We start from the raw sequence: 16336 nt of genomic DNA, 5'->3' as shown, positions 1-16336 counted from the left end.
CCTTAATGGTTTCGACATCCAGAAAAATTTTGTAGTCTATTTTTTTTATAGTCGTGTGTGTTATAATTATTTAAGACATTTTATAAAATTTTGAGAAATTTGAAATAATTTACAATATAGATTTTAATATTCAAACAATTTATTTCACGCACATATAAAATAAAAAAAACATATGTACAACATGTTTCTTGAACCTTATTTTTGACGTGTTAAATTTTTTCGATTTTCAAGATATCTTAAATAACTAAAACATGTATAATTATGAAAAAAAATAGTCTAAATTCTTTTTTTTTAATACTAAAACAAATAAAAATAGATCGATACTCTATAGAGTAGAGTTTTCCTTCTTTTTATTCTTATTTGGCTAAATAGTAATTTTTCCTCCTGAACTTTGAAATGTACCAAATCATGCCCTTGAATTTTTTTGGCCGTTAAAAATTCCCCCTAAACTATTGAGATTGTTAGATTTAATGACTTTTGTCTAATTTTAGTAAAAAAAATCTAACATAGATAAAAGTTCAAGGGGCATGATTTACAGATTTAGTTAATATTAAAATTTGAGGGGCATGATTTGGTAGATATCAAAGTCCGGGGAGTATAGTTTAGTACATAAATAATTACTAAAACAGTAAAATTGAATGAAACTAGACAAAAGTCCTTAAATTTCACAATCTCATTAGCTCGGACGGAAATTTTAACGACCAAAAAAATTCAGGGACACGATGTGTTACATGTCAAAGTTGCCTAATAAAAATTACTAAATTTTGAGTGAGTTGGCCTTCCATAGAATAAATAACTCAAAATGGAGGCTCTTGTTTTGTCTGTAAAACTGATTTTATACCAAACTCAGTTTTCTCTGGTTATTCATTTTCAAGCTTTAACCTTTTTTGTTTCTCTAAAACAAAAGAAATGCAAGCACTGAAAGGATTGGCAGGAAGGTCGCTTAGCTTGAAGAAACACACAATTTATCAAACATTTTCCATTCTTTCTGCTCCTGCCGAGAATCATCATCTCCCTAAATGGGTTTACCAAACTCGTCGGACCCTCATCTTGGAGCCAACTTCCTCTCAGTTCGTCAACCTTCACAGACTCTCCGACTCCGATTCGGGTATGAAAGAAAAACTTTTTCTTTTTAATTCTGCTTTGTTTAATTGTATATATGTAAAGATCCCAATTGGGTTTTGATTGGTGACAGGGATTGTTGAGATTAATTTGAACAGACCCGACAGAAAAAATGCCATTGGGAAAGATTTTCTGAGAGGGTTGCAACAAACCCTTGAAGATATAAGTACAGATGACTCTGCCAAAGTTGTTTTGATTCGTAGTTTAGTTCCTAAGGTGTTCTGTGCTGGTGCTGATTTGAAGGTGACCCAAATAAACCACTCAATATATGATAATTCTACTTTATTCTTTCCAAAATAATTTCCATGGCTTTGTGTTCTGTGTTGGTACTAGATTTTGTTTAGAGTTTTATTATGATCCAATCCCAATTGATGAGAAAGAACCATAGTGAGTCTTTGTATGATTGTATCCCATCCCTTAAGAGGAGAATCTTGACTTGAGTCATAATTTGTATTCTTAACAAGTAAACTCAAATAACTTGTGAAATTAGTACATTTAAATTGAAAAGTTTGGTACTTAGGATGGACCCTTAGAGAATTTCTTAGTGATTGAGGTTCAATTACCATGCTGTATATTCTCATCATTATGATGTTTGTTCTAGTGGAGGTAATTATTGTAGTTCCTGTCTGTTAAATGAATTGGCAGGAGCGCAAGATGATGACTCAATCTGAGGTCAATTCTTTTGTTGAATCATTACGATCCACATTCACTTTCATAGAGGTCAGTTCTCGTCGTTCGCCTATTCAATTTTTAGTGAATATTTTTCTGACTTGAATGAGTGATCTGCTCAAAGCATGGCATTATTGGATAAGAACAAACAAACAAACAAAAAAAATACTTCAAGACAGCAAGCTTATGCAGTTTCTATTTGCTAATCGTTCGTTTGGAACTTGGTTTTTATATTAAAAAAACAAGAGATAATTTTTGCTTTTGATCCAATCTCTATGAATCAATAGAAAGGGAAAATATCTTAGAATATATCATTGAAAAAAGAAAATTCAACCCAGTATGTAGGAATCTCCTATGGTGCTGAAAATTTCAACTTGGCACAGCTCTACACCGTTCTTGTTGAACATTTACTTGAATAGCTTAAATTTTTGTTACAGACACTTCGTGTTCCTTCTATTGCTGTCATTGAAGGAACTGCACTGGGTGGTGGACTTGAAATGGCTCTATCATGTGATCTTCGGATATGTGGTAGTTCCATTTAAAAAGAAAAATTGTATTTAACTTATTGTAATGAGTGAAAGTTGGTTGTTAGCTGAGTTTTAGCTATCAAACTGATCATTCACACCTCAAATGCTCAGGAGAAAATGCAGTACTAGGCTTGCCAGAAACAGGACTTGCCATTATTCCTGGGTATGTTTTAGATTCCAACCTCATTATTCGTTTTCTAAGCTTTACTTGTTAACATCATAAATTGTAGAACAGCATCTCATATATTGCGGGGGTGTTACCCGCTTCCATTTTTCTCTTAACATCTTTTTGAAGCAGTTGCTAAGTTTTGTTTCCTAACAGATGAAACATCTCAATTAAGGAATGATAATACTAATATGTTTGGCTTCTATTCTTTTCTTTCTACATACTCATATCAATGCTTGCTGCTTCACAAACCTTCCTTTTCACAGAGCTGGTGGGACACAGCGACTGCCTAGATTGGTCGGAAGAGCAATAGCTAAGGAACTTATATACACCGGGAGAAAAATTAGTGGCGCTGCTGCAATGTCTATAGGTGCATTCATTTAGAATCCACTGTGTTTTTATTTTTGTTCATTTGTTTTTTAGTGGCAGAACTATATTATATTTTGCTGCAGGTCTTGTTAATCACTGTGTTCCTGCTGGTGAAGCTCATGTGAAAGCACTTGAGATCGCTCGGGAAATAAATGAGAAGGTACTTAATGTTTCTTTTGTTAGAGCTGATGCATTGCCTAGATGGTCCTATTCCTCTTGGCCTTGCTTGTACTCTTCAACTTTTAACTTCTCTATTGATATTCTCTTAACAACAAATTCATAGTTAATTGTTGTCCCTTGTTCTTAAATAATGCAGGGTCCATTGGCTATAAGAATGGCAAAAAAGGCGATCGATGAGGGTTTAGAGGTAAACATGGTTTCGGGTTTGGCAGTAGAACATGACTGCTATGAACAACTCTTGGATACGCAAGATCGGTTGGAAGGTCTTGCAGCTTTCGCTGAGAAGCGAAAACCGAAGTATAGCGGAAAATAAGACTGATTCCAAAGATGATTTATGAAGTAGAATCCCAATAGTTACAAAGTCTTTTAAGTTTGATGATCAACTCTTGGTTTTGTAATGAAAATATTGACTGTTGGTAAGTTTGAGAAGTTGTGTTATAAATAAAGATGGTTATTATTTTTTCAATACAAAGTTAATAAATATACATTCTTTAATTTATAATATATAGATTTAGAACATGTTTTTAAATATTTTTATATAAAACAAAATATTCACCAAAATATGCACAAGGGGCCAATCTTAAATTGTTTTACCATATACAAGATATCAAAATAGTACTAAAGAAATTATACCAGTTAAGCACCTAATTAGTCTTAACACCAAATTGGTATTATTGGTATCTTATTGATTACATTAATATTTTATAATTGTTACACATATCATTTTAATTAAAAAAAGTGATAGCAAAAGTACATTATTTTACAATTTTGTTGCAGTCGTATTATTTTTTGGTCATTGAATTCAAAAATACTTGGTGACATATAATTAGAGCACATATTAAATAAGCTGAAAAATCTGTCGCCACGTATTTTTGAGTTGGCACTTAACGAGCTTAATTGACAAGAGCCAAAAAATGATATGACTACAATAAAATCGTAAAATAAAATACTTTTGCCACCACTTTTTTAATTAGTCATATGTGTAACAATTATAGTTATTGGAGTTTTATCGCAAATATCTTTTTATATTTTTAGTTTAGTAACTTGTATATGGTCAATTAATTCAAAACTAAAATTTATTTATTTTATTTTTTTAAAAAAAAGAAAGAAAGGAAAAGATTTAATTCCACATGGGTTTATGAAATAAAATTGACATTTCTCAAATGCAAATTCTGAAGAACATTCTTTAGCATAAAAAAAAGCCTAAATTTATTTTTAAATTTTCAAAACATATCATCAAACACTACTTTTTTAATATTAATGCATTAGATAAACCAACTGATCTAGTATTATTAATCACTGTCATTTTATGATAGTGTTGTGGATTTTTTTTGAACAAATGACAGTGCTCGAGTATCAAGTCTATTATTATATAAATATGTGTGTGGATATTTAGAGATAGGTATGAAATCGCTGCAGAAAAGAGAGAAAAAAGAAAGAAGGAAGATAGGTATGTAAATGAGATTTGGTCTGTGCTAACCAGGAATGCACACCGGGCAAGGAATTGGCAGGGAGTGCTTTTCCAGTCCCCATCTCCATTAAGAATTTTAATCCCTATTCCCATTTATTCTCTATCGGGAATGAGACGAAAAATCCCCTAATAGAAGTGGGGACAGGACGGAAAATTCCTTAATAAAAAAATAAAATTTATAATATACAAAGATATTAAACTACATAAAAATTAAAATATTACACATTAATTATTATTCAAAACACAACTTAAAATTCATAAAAAAATACTAATATAATAAAAAAATGCAAACATAAATTATAAATTATTATTAAAAATATAAGATAAAATACTAAACTAGTCTCATCGGTTCGGGGAGTGTGATCCCCTTCCCTACCATGTTTAACATTTAGGGACAAAAGGTAATCTCCGTCCCTGTCACATTCTCTATTTAGACGGGAAATCTCCACCCCATTAGAGACGCCCATCCCGTAGAGAAAATGTGTATCCTTCGTCCTAACAGACAAAAATATATATATATATGTAATTTGATATTTTTAAAATTAAAAATTTAAATAATTGGATTTTTGCAGTGTATTTTTTTTTTTTTTTGGAAAAGAGGTTTGTAGTTATCTCTTTATTTGGGCCTTTTAGATGGGCTTAATTGTATGACAAATGAGAAAGTTTCTAGATCCATAACATATAAATATGTATAAAAAAGAAAAATGAGATTACTTGACTGACACTTGTTCTCTTAACTCACCTGATTCCTTAACCTTTCATCAAATCTTCAGAACCCTACAAAAACCAAACCCACACTCTCTCATCTTCCAACAATGGCTACTTTGGATGAAACTCCTGCTGCTAAGAGGTGGCTTCCTCTCGAAGCTAACCCCGATGTCATGAACCAGGTCTTTATTTTATTTATATATTTATTTTTCCATTTCCAGATTTTATCTCTGCAACTTTGATTTCGATTTTAATTTTCTTTTTCAATTTTTCGTCCATGTTATGATGTATATATTTATATAATATATATATGTGTGTGTGTGTGCGTTCTGAATCTTAGATGAAGAATCGAAATTGTTAAACGATTGAAACTTACTTTAATTGCTTGGAAAGATTTAAATTTCGAGAACTTCTTCAACTCAACTCCTCTGATGAAAGAGACTTCGATCATATGAAATTCGCTACGAAGTCTTCTTAGAAGAGTGCATTTATGTTTATTCAAAAAAAAAAAAAAAATTGAAAATATATATTTCTGGATTTTTAGTCAAACTTAGAAAATGAATTGAGGAAAAAGAAAAGACCCTTCAGTTTTGATGGTGAAGTTAGCTTGGATTAGGTAATTAAAGAATAAATTAAGGGTTGTGTGGGAAAGAGTTTTCGTCTTATGAGTTGTGCGTTTTTGAAATATCAATCTTCCAAAGATATCTATGCTAATAAACCCTTATGAATAAATGAAGCATATTTCAACCCCATTATAGTTGTTTATAAAATTATGATCTTCTCATTTTGCTTATTGCTTTCAAAATGTCATCTTTAGTAGAAAAAGAAAGAAGAATCTTCGTTTTAGCTTGAATTTTTCATGATGCAGTTCCTATGGGGCCTTGGTGTTCCTGATACTGAGGCAGAATGCTACGATGTTTATGGGTTCGATCAAGAACTCTTAGAAATGGTCCCAAAGCCTGTACTGGCCGTGCTATTCCTTTATCCTATAACCTCACAGGTATCAGTTATAACTTTGTTTATTTAATTTCTGATTTTCTTAACTACGGGAGGATGGACTCATTTCAAATTTTTTCATTGTATCCAGAGTGAAGAAGAGAGAATGCTACAGGCAAATGAAATAAAGGTGTGTGGTGTTGATATTGAATCCTAACATTAATGTACGTTTTAGCTTTAGAAATTGGTTTTATGTTAATCTTTCTGTTGGTAATAGGAACCTCATGGTAAAGTTTATTTTATGAAACAAACTGTGGGAAATGCTTGTGGAACCATTGGACTTCTGCATGCTGTTGCCAATATCACCTCAGAGATCAAGCTTAGTAAGTTTCGTTTTTGGAATTTTTCTTTCGTACAGATTTTGCCTGCATATTCATATGGTGATCTATTAACATTTTGGTATTTAAATGTTATGGGTGCATTTATAAATGTATCTAATTTTGTGTTATCCTACTCTAGACTTGTTCAAAGCTGTTTCAAATAGTTCGAAACACTTTGAACAACTATGCTTGTTGTCAGAACTTCTCCGCAAAACTTCCTTCAAATTGATGAATTTGTCTACATATTTTTTCTTGACCTTAGAATAACTCAAAAGATTGGAATAAAACTATCTTGGAATACACTTTCTTCATTTAAAAACCAAAATCACATAAAATACTTGCAGGGTTAGTTTTCCTAGTTTTTGAGTAGCGCATTTTGTCTCATCCCTTAATAACAATGAATCGTTACTTATATAAGCAATTGTTTCAAGATTGTTTATCATACCAACTATTTTGGTGTGCTTTGTTGTTATTTTCAGATGATGGATCTTTTTTAGACAAGTTTTACAAATCTACTGCTAGCATGGATCCATTAGAGGTTCTATTTCGTCTATCCTTTACTTCATCATTTGATCATGTGTACCTATATAATTCCCTTCTTCTGTCTCATTCTTGCATGTTTATATATTTGTGTAGCGAGCACGATATCTTGAGAATGACAGAGAAATGGAAGTTGCCCATTCCATAGCTGCAACTGCTGGTGAGACAGAGGTAAGGTGACTAAAATTATAGGTGGGCTTACATTTATTTTGACCTTGAGAGATCTTGCTTTTATGTTAAAAGAGTACACATTAGGAGGATCTACAGGCATTTTATGGATTTGGTTTATCTATGTCCTCCCCAATCCTCATCTCCAAAGGCTTTTTCAGTTCAATTCCCTCCACCCCAAAAAAGTGACAACGAAGAGTAATGTGATACATGTGTTATATATTTTGTATTTGGCTTCTCATTTTACCACTTTTACCTTGCATGCAGGCTTCCGATAATGTGAACACTCATTTTATCTGCTTCACATGTGTGGATGGTATATCCTTTGTTGACTCTTTATCTCTGTTTGTGGGCTTTATAGTTAAATACATTCCTGTCGGAAGAATTTTAAGTGGACCATTTATATATCGACTTACATACTAAACCTTTTCATAGGTGTTCTGTATGAGCTTGACGGAAGAAAGACCGGACCAATATCTCATGGGGCCTCTTCCCCAAGCACTCTTTTGCAGGTATTACTCCTGTACAAAAATGATATACCGGGCAATTAGGATGTTATTATATGATTTTGGTAAAAAAAAAAAAGCTTCTTTTGTTTGTGCTCTTTCTACTGGTAATTTTCTTGTGTTCACTTGAACAGGATGCTGCTAAAGTCATACAAGGCATGATACAGAAAAATCCCGACTCACTCGACTTTAATGTCATTGCCCTTTCGAAGAAATCTTGCTAAAGTTGCTACTGCGAGATCATCCGAGCGCCACATGAACGGTATAAAATTTTAGTGATGTAACTGTGCTCAAGATAGTTGTTTAGGTCACTCTATCTAGTTGTTTTGTGGGTTCAATACTAGAATGTTTATCATTCCGAAGCTTATGGATTTATTGGCATGAGCTAATACAAGTGTGTTGGTTTAGATGGTAGGTACACAACTATCTTTAGGGGACATAATATAATAAAGGTAATTGGGTTGAATAGTTTTTCGTTTAGTTAATTTGTAGAGATTTTAGCGAAATTTCAGTATGTGGTGTAAAAATCGCAATAGCTTATGGACTCATTGAGTTGGCCCAAGAAAAAATCGCAATAGCTTATGGACTCATTGAGTTGGCCCAAGATCCAATGGAGATTTTTCCCCATAAAAATACAACACCTTGAATATTCCTACGAGTATATTTTAATAATATTTCTATATCTATATTGATTTTAGACATTTGAGAGATCATATTAATAAAGGGAAAAAAGTTCATAAAATAATTATATAAAAAATAATCATTTTTGAAAAAGTAAAATGTAAGATCAATAATATAGACCAGAACATAAATTTTAAACATATTTAAAATTTGAAGAGCAAAATATTTCAAATCTAGTCTAAAAACAAAAGTATAAGAGTTTTTGATAGTCAAAGTAAATCATAACAAAAAATCCACCCTCAACCCCAACATATACATAAAAATAAAAAGAGTAATGATTGAGACCAACTCAAAATTGATCTCAAATTATATAATCTTTTTGTTAAAAAATTTCTTTTGTATTCTGATTAAAACAAATGATATTTTTAGAAGATAGAAGCTTAGTAGAACTGCATACTTTGAGTTTGAGAGACATTTTTGAATGAAATGAAACGCTTAGAAGAGGCCAGATAGATTAACATTTTTGAAAATACAGTTTTTTTTTTCTTCTAAAAATACTATTTATTTTCTATACTGTATATTGTGTTAAATTTCATTTGTTGTTTCACGGTTATTTTTTAGTTATTCTACTATTATTTTTAGTTGTTCCATTATTGTTTTTAATAATTTGGTTTAGTATTTTACGTTTGTTTTATATAAAGAGTATTTTTGTAAAAAAATTCGTGATAGTAAAATTGTAAATTTTTATCCCAAATACAGTATTTTGTAAAAATCCCTAAAGTATTAGTGAATGATGAGCACTAGGTTGTTTGTACAAACCACTCTATTCGTGGGCTACTCCAGAGAACTAGAATAGGCTTTAGTTAAATTGTAATATTTGATGTCTATCTACAACCAACAATACAAACTCACTTAATTATGGGTTTTACTACCCACAGTTCCTTAAACATATTTAGACCTACAATAAAGTTCAAAGGAATGGGAAACCCAAATAAATTAGAGCTCATTTGAATCTATATTGACTCATGTGGCCAGCTAGGTAGCCCACTACAACTAAGTCTAACCTCACAACAGTCGTGTATGCGACTCATGAACTATACCACTTTAAGACATAACTATTCACATTTTTCTTGATCGGGATCGTTGTCATTGGGAAAGTGTGTACAACCCATCATGTAGTGGAATATTGATTCTACCCTCCAACTGAACTACGATGAAATTTGATCTCTTATATAAATGTAGGCAACTTGAGCTCTTGTACAGAGACTACACTGTAAATTTAAGCTCAATCCCAAACTTCTCGCTCACTCAATGCTCAGACCACCATCTATTGTCTCTACAACCAACACGAAAAGGTTATACGTTGTTGGCGATCAGATCACTTCTTTACCCTCACTGCTTAAACCACCATTTATTGTCCCCACAATTATCGCGAAAAGGTTATACATGATTGTTGAGGGTGAAAATGTGACGATGATACACTATTTTTACTGTAAGCGTACAATATTATTGTAGCAAAGTTTTAATACTAAAAAATTATCGAATCCACGGGGATTGATTATTAAATTTTACTAATTATTATACTTTTTAATTTTATACTTTAATTAGATAACAAAGTCAATTATAATTAAGAATCAGATAATAAAATAAATAGAAAAATAAACAGAGAAACAACGATTTTTAATTAGAAAGTACAACCCAGAGCATTGATTTTCCTATTTCAAACTATGAATATCAATTTACCGATTATCTCAATTTATCCTATAATTTGCAATTTCAAGAATCCTAATGTAATCTATTAACATTTTCTCGAGTGATGATAGATTTAACTTAAATTAAGTAACAAGATATCTCTATTTAATGTTAATCAAATAAGCACTCATAAAGTAATATGATTCCCTTTAAATGAAACTTATAAAATTAGTGGAATCTCTCAATCTCACACTTTTCTTATGTTATGCAATTCTAAGTCCGATTTTAAATTACCTCTCTCAAGTGTAAAACTTAAAATCTCTATACTAATTAATGGTGATCAAGCATTAAGAAAAAGATAATTAGCACAAAATTGCATAAACAAATAGCAAGAATAAATATGAGAATAATCTAAAAACTTAAATTCATAATCTAAAATAGTTCCATCAACACTTTAGAATTAGTATTTAGTTCATAATCACAAACATAATAACTACAATAATCATCTTTATAATTAAATAACTAAACAAAAGGATATATAAGAAGAAGAAAAAAACTCTATTGATGAAAGTTGATGATGATTGCTTTGAATGTCTTCTCTCTCGCTCTTCAATGTATTTTTTAATCTCAAAGTTGCTTGTTTTTATCTCTCCAGTCGTCCCTCCATCTGATTTACATTCTTCTTTATATAGGCCAACAAAGATAGATGAACTTCCTTAGAATTATGATTTATTTTTTTTTTTAAAAAAAAAGATAGGTGCTGAGCTATAGCGCGTAAGAGAAATATCTCAAAATAACCACGTGCTAAAATTATCTTTTTTTTATTGCAATATTTTTTCCCAGACCTGCGCTATAGCACCTACACCTTGCGCTATAGCACCAAGCACTAACTTTTTTGCACTTTATCTTGTTTCTCGATTCGGTTGCTCCTTGATTTTGGCACTTCGCTCAATTATGTACGGTTCACTTCTAATATGTCATAATTTCATCACTTTATGTATAAGACTGCGCACTATAGAAAACACATTAAATTTATACAAAATTTAAGAAATAAATACTAATTTAACTAATAATTGACTAGGAATGAGTATACAAACGTGCACTCATCAAACGGACCGCCAACAGTCGTATAGAACTTTTTTGCGTTGGCTATAGAGACAATAGATGGCGGTTTGAGCAGTGAGTGAGTGAGAAGTTTGGGATTGAGCTTGAGTTTATGGTGTAGTCTATGTAAATAGTTCGGGATCTCTTCTTAAATTTCCTAAATACCTTCACATAAGGGATTAAATTCTATCGTAGTTCAGTAAAAATGTAGAATCGTTATTTCACTCTATGATTCAAATATGTTATCCTATCGTTGTGGGCTAAACACCCACTTTTTCAAGGATATCAATCCACGATCAAGAAAAGTGGGATTAGTTATAATTGTCTTAGAGTGGTATGGCACATGGGTTGCGTACATGACCATTGTGAAGTTAGACTTGTTAGTAGTGGGCTACCCAACTTACTTTCGTGGGCTAATATAGATTCAAATGAGCCATCATGCATTTGGACTTACCATCCTTTGGACCGTTGTAGGTGTAAATAAATATAATTTAGGAATTGTTGTGGGCTGTACAACTCATAATTAAGTGAGCTTGTATTGGTTAGGGCTATTTTCAAAAATATGGGAAAAATTATTAAGGTTATGATAAATATGGCATAAAAAGTAAATACCACTAAATATGGCATTATCTAACCAATCAAACTAAAAATATGGTTTTTTTCTAAAAAAAACCATACAAAACATTAAAAAGAAATCTGAATTTAAAATTCATAAAAAATAAAAACTTAATTAAATTACCATAAAAAATATTAAAATTCCCTTCATATTTATTTTTTTTTAAAAAATAAAACTATAGTGATTGCCGAAGTTGTCACTCGTGCTGGAAAAGTCACCGGAGTTTACTGTCGGCACCGGAAAAGTCGTCGGAGTAGCTGCCAGTGCCAAAAAAGTCGCCGGAGTTGCTGCCGGCGCCGAAAAAGTCGTCAGAATTAGCATTGTCGCTGGAAAAATCACCAAGAAACCGGTTTCTTGATGTTAGAAACCGGTTTCTTGGTGATTTTTCGGTAATTTTACCAGTGACAATGCCAAGTCCGACGACTATTCTGGAGTTTGATGTCGGTGCCGAAAAAGTTGCCGGAGTAGTTCCTGGTGTTGGAAAAATCGCCAGAGTTATTGCCGGCGTAAAAAAAGTCGTCAGAATTGGCATTGTCGCCAGCAAAATCATTAGAAAAATCACCAAGAAAGTGGTTTTTCATCAAGAAATTGGTTTCTTCACCAAGAAAGTGGTTTCTTCATCAATGAACTAATTTTGTTACACAACAATAATAAAGATTATGAAAACAAAACAAAAATGATATACACTGAAAATAATTGAAACCAGTTTCATCAATCAACCAAATAGAGAAAAAAAATATAAAAAAATTACCAAGAAACTGGTTTCTTCATCAAGAAACCGAAAAAAAACCAGTTTCTTGGTGATTAGCCCGATAATTTTTCCGGTGACAATGACAATTTTGACGAATTTCCTAGAGTTTACTGTTGGTACTGAAAAAGTCACCGGAGTAGCTGTCGGTGTATTAGTCGTCAGAGTTGCTACCAACGCTAGAAAATTCGTCAGGCCATTGTCGTCAGAAAAATTACCGGAAAAATTACCAAAAAACTGGTTTCTTCATCAAGAAACCAGAAACCAGTTTCTTGGTAATTTTTCTGGCGACTATGCCAATTCTAATGACTTTTCTGAAGTTTACTGTCGGTGCCGGAAAAGTCGCCGGAGTAGCTGCTAGCGTCAGAAAAGTCGTCAGAATTGGCATTGTCAACGGAAAAATCACCAAGAAACCGGTTTCTTAGACTTTAAGAAACCGGTTTCTTGGTGATTTTTCAGTGATTTTTCCGGCGAAAATGCCAATTCCGACGAATTTTCCGGCGCCGGCAGCAACTCCGACGACTTTTCCGGCACCGACCGCTACTCCGGTGACTTTTCCGGCACCGGCAGCAAACTCCGGTGACTTTTCCGGCATCAATGACAAATAAAACTTCCTAAACAAATAAAAACAGTAAATATGGGATTTAGAAACCTAATTACATATATATGGCATATCAAATACCATACAAAAACCTAAAAACAAAAAAATACCATATAAATTGGCCAAACTTAAATGTGCCATATTTATCATAAGAACTTTTAAAATCCCATACTAAGTGTAATTTCCTCTATTGGTTACAACTAGAATTTTGAGATCCAAACGAAATTTCTAATGGCTTACAGTAGCGAATTTTACATTATTTCAAACTAAGATGTGTATAACTTTTACTCGTTTATCCAATTTTGTTCTCTTAGTTAAATTTTAAATATCATTTTGTAAAATAACTTGTTACACAAGTTAGTGGGCTAAAATTCGTACGTAAAACTTTTTAAGTATGGACTTGAAAATCACTGTACAAGACTAGAAAATGTAAATAAACCTTCATGAAGTCTTTTATTGAGTTCCTTGAGTCTTGGAATCCACTTCGGGTCACTTTTGAGAATTTTAGTAAAAATACCATTTTTAAATTTTGCTTTTTTAAAAAAATACTTAATTGTCTTTAATTTGTGCTATAAAATCAACAAAGTATTAGTGATAAGTAATAATCAAATATTTATTAATCATCAAACTAAGGAGGCTTAAGAGTTTGGGTCAACATTATGTTGTATTAAAGTGGTTTTTAGAATATTTTTTTTATTCCACAGTTTTTTTAGTTTTTTTTTTATTCATGTGTATTGTTTATGGTACATATTTTTAGTTTATTTCTGACAGTCTTTTTGTTGTATGTGTGTTGCTTTGTAGATGTAGATACAGATATTTAGTGTATTTTTTTGACATATTTTTTCAAAGTTACAATGATATATTTTTTTTTATTATTTTTTCAATTGACACAATATGCACTAGTAGATATTAACATATTAAAAGTATATTTTATTTTAATTATATATTACCTATTATATTATTAATGTAACTATCTATTTATATTATTAATGTAACTATTTATTTAACTTTTAAAAATAAATTATCATTTTAACTGTCACTAACTCAAAAATGAAGAGGAAAGAAAAGAGTTGAAAGTATGAAGTTGTAACAACAAATTTTATGCAAAAAATAATATAGTAGTATAAAAGATAAATCAAATTGTCAAAACTAAATAAATAAAAAATAATTCTGTAATACAAATACATGCTGAAGACTTGATATTTTTTTGCATATTATGACGAGGTCGATGTCTTTTTTTTGTTATGTTGTTTTGTAGTTGTCTTTTTGTTATTTTATAATTATTTTCATATTATTAAGGTGTTTTACGGTTACTTTTTAATTTTACTAAAATGTAATATTTTATGATTTTAAAATTTTAAAATAGTATGTTTAAAAATTTAGTACATTAAAAATGTAATAAAATATGACCGTAAAAATATAAAAATAATAAAAAAGATGAGTATTTTTGTAAAAATAAAATTATAAAATCCTGACTTAGAGAAGTGTGTAACGAGAGAACTAAATATGAAAGCTGAAAGTCCTAATTACTACCAGTTCATATTGATGATTCTTAGCAGATTAATTCTATGTTATGAATTAGAAATTAAAAACAATGAACACAGAATTTACAAGCTTCCTCTGCATTGGAAACGCATTCCAACCGAGTTGTGCTTGGGTTCCCTTGAACCGGGTACAGTAACTTTCACTAAACAATCAATTCAATTACAATATCCAGTTGTGATTCTTCAAATCAAACAATGTAATCTAAATTGACTTTTATACAAAGTTACCTAATGCTTGAACAACCTCAAGCTTTGAGATCTAAACACATTTAGATCTCAAACACAAGAAACACACAGCTGAACTACCTTCAGCAAAGAATCTGAACTCCCTTCAGATCAAGCAGATTTGAACTTCATCTTCAACCTCAGGAAGATCTCTCGAACTTCAATCTGCACAAACAAGAACAAAAACAGAAAATATGTTGCCCTAGCAGAGCAAGAATCAAGAAGAAGATTCTAACAGAAGAGAGTTAGTTAGCACAACGGTTTTGATCGAATTTATATACTAAAGATAATAAACCAGACTAACTAACCAACCAGCAAAGTACAGCTGGCACACCCTAACAAACTAGCAGAAAGCTGACATGGCACTAAAATGATATTAGTGAAAACAGATGCAACTAACTCCAGAACAGATGTTAGAGACAACAAATACTGAACAAAAGCAATATCTAATTTGCCACACAAAACATGACACTTACAATCTCCCCCTTGGCAAATTATGATCAACGACAAACCACATTGAAATCATCAACAGTTTAGACATACGCAATACTAAAACACAGCCAGTATCCACAATATTAACACAAACCCCAAAAAAAACTGTGTACAAAGTTTATATCAAAAGGTAAGAACAAAGTTTATATCAAAAGGTAAAATAACTCCCCCTCGATGATCATAATCAATCACTGCTGGAATATGAGACCAAAGGAGCACCAAGAATCCTTGAGTCACCACCATCTGGAGCAGAGACCGGAGCCACAGTGGAAGGCTCCCCCTGAACAGCTGCCACATTTGAGGGCTCCCCCTGGACTACAGCAGTGTGTGACGACTCCCCCTGAATACCAGTCCCAATATCCTCGCCTTGTTGAAACCAGGAATCAATCTCTTTGTCAATGCCAGCTGATGAAGAGACACCCTGAGCACCTTGAACATCAGCAGAGAAAGGGACGGGAGTGGCTGCAGACAGTTGTGGCTGACTTTGTCCAGCAGATGGGTCTATGGCTGCAGGAGATGGAGAGAGACCAGGAGCAGGCTGATGCTGGTCAGATTCATCTGCAGAAGAGCTAGACACCATCCCCTGAGAATGAACAGCTGGAGAAGCTTCAGATTCCTTGAGTACATTGGCCATAGCAGTGAGAACATCAATGACCGATTTTTCAAAGCGACGTTGCCTGAGTTGGTCACGAGCATAGGAGGTGGCCAGATCAGTGACTGTGGCGAGCAACTGAGAATGCCAATTAGTGGAAGCAGCCCCATCTCGTGAAGAGGAAGGAACAGTTGTTGCAGCAGGTAAATCTTCCATTAGTGAAGCCCCAACAGCAGAAACATCCATGACTGATAGTGGAAGTGGTTTGCTATGCACAGGATTAAAGGATTTACCAATGGATGGAACCGGAAGAAGTTTGTCTTGCTCATAAACAACTGGAGAGCCTCTTTTAACCACTC

At 32.3% G+C, this 16336-nt stretch overlaps 2 protein-coding genes across 2 annotated transcripts; both read left to right on the top strand.

Annotated features, from left to right (window-relative positions):
• Positions 1-776: 776 nt before the first annotated feature.
• On the top strand, positions 777-3528 carry LOC115717342 (probable enoyl-CoA hydratase 2, mitochondrial). The gene is made up of 8 exons (XM_030646313.2): positions 777-1108; positions 1196-1365; positions 1768-1842; positions 2229-2319; positions 2430-2481; positions 2751-2854; positions 2937-3013; positions 3170-3528. The coding sequence occupies exons 1-8, from the start codon at positions 910-912 to the stop codon at positions 3344-3346; spliced, it is 945 nt and encodes a 314-aa protein (XP_030502173.2). The 5' UTR covers positions 777-909; the 3' UTR covers positions 3347-3528.
• Positions 3529-5209: 1681 nt separating this feature from the next.
• LOC115716839 (ubiquitin carboxyl-terminal hydrolase 3) lies at positions 5210-8222 on the top strand. Its single transcript, XM_030645743.2, has 9 exons — positions 5210-5394; positions 6081-6212; positions 6300-6338; positions 6426-6531; positions 7008-7066; positions 7165-7239; positions 7504-7552; positions 7672-7748; positions 7877-8222. Exons 1-9 carry the CDS (start codon positions 5320-5322, stop codon positions 7964-7966), a joined length of 702 nt encoding a protein of 233 aa, XP_030501603.1. The 5' UTR covers positions 5210-5319; the 3' UTR covers positions 7967-8222.
• Positions 8223-16336: the final 8114 nt, after the last annotated feature.

The sequence above is a fragment of the Cannabis sativa genome, chromosome 5 (genome assembly GCF_029168945.1).
Source record: "Cannabis sativa cultivar Pink pepper isolate KNU-18-1 chromosome 5, ASM2916894v1, whole genome shotgun sequence".
Taxonomy (NCBI): domain Eukaryota; kingdom Viridiplantae; phylum Streptophyta; class Magnoliopsida; order Rosales; family Cannabaceae; genus Cannabis; species Cannabis sativa.
The sequence above is the reverse complement of the archived record's forward strand: the minus strand, read 5'-3'. Positions and strand labels throughout refer to the sequence as shown.

Coding starts and splice junctions, on each gene's coding strand:
- LOC115717342 (XM_030646313.2), top strand. CDS start 910: ATGCAAGCACTGAAAGGATTGGCAGGAAGGTCGCTTAGCTTGAAGAAA. Junction 1,843..2,228: donor CCACATTCACTTTCATAGAG/GTCAGTTCTCGT, acceptor TTTTTGTTACAG/ACACTTCGTGTTCCTTCTAT. Junction 2,855..2,936: donor CGCTGCTGCAATGTCTATAG/GTGCATTCATTT, acceptor ATTTTGCTGCAG/GTCTTGTTAATCACTGTGTT.
- LOC115716839 (XM_030645743.2), top strand. CDS start 5,320: ATGGCTACTTTGGATGAAACTCCTGCTGCTAAGAGGTGGCTTCCTCTC. Junction 6,532..7,007: donor CACCTCAGAGATCAAGCTTA/GTAAGTTTCGTT, acceptor TGTTATTTTCAG/ATGATGGATCTTTTTTAGAC. Junction 7,553..7,671: donor CTGCTTCACATGTGTGGATG/GTATATCCTTTG, acceptor ACCTTTTCATAG/GTGTTCTGTATGAGCTTGAC.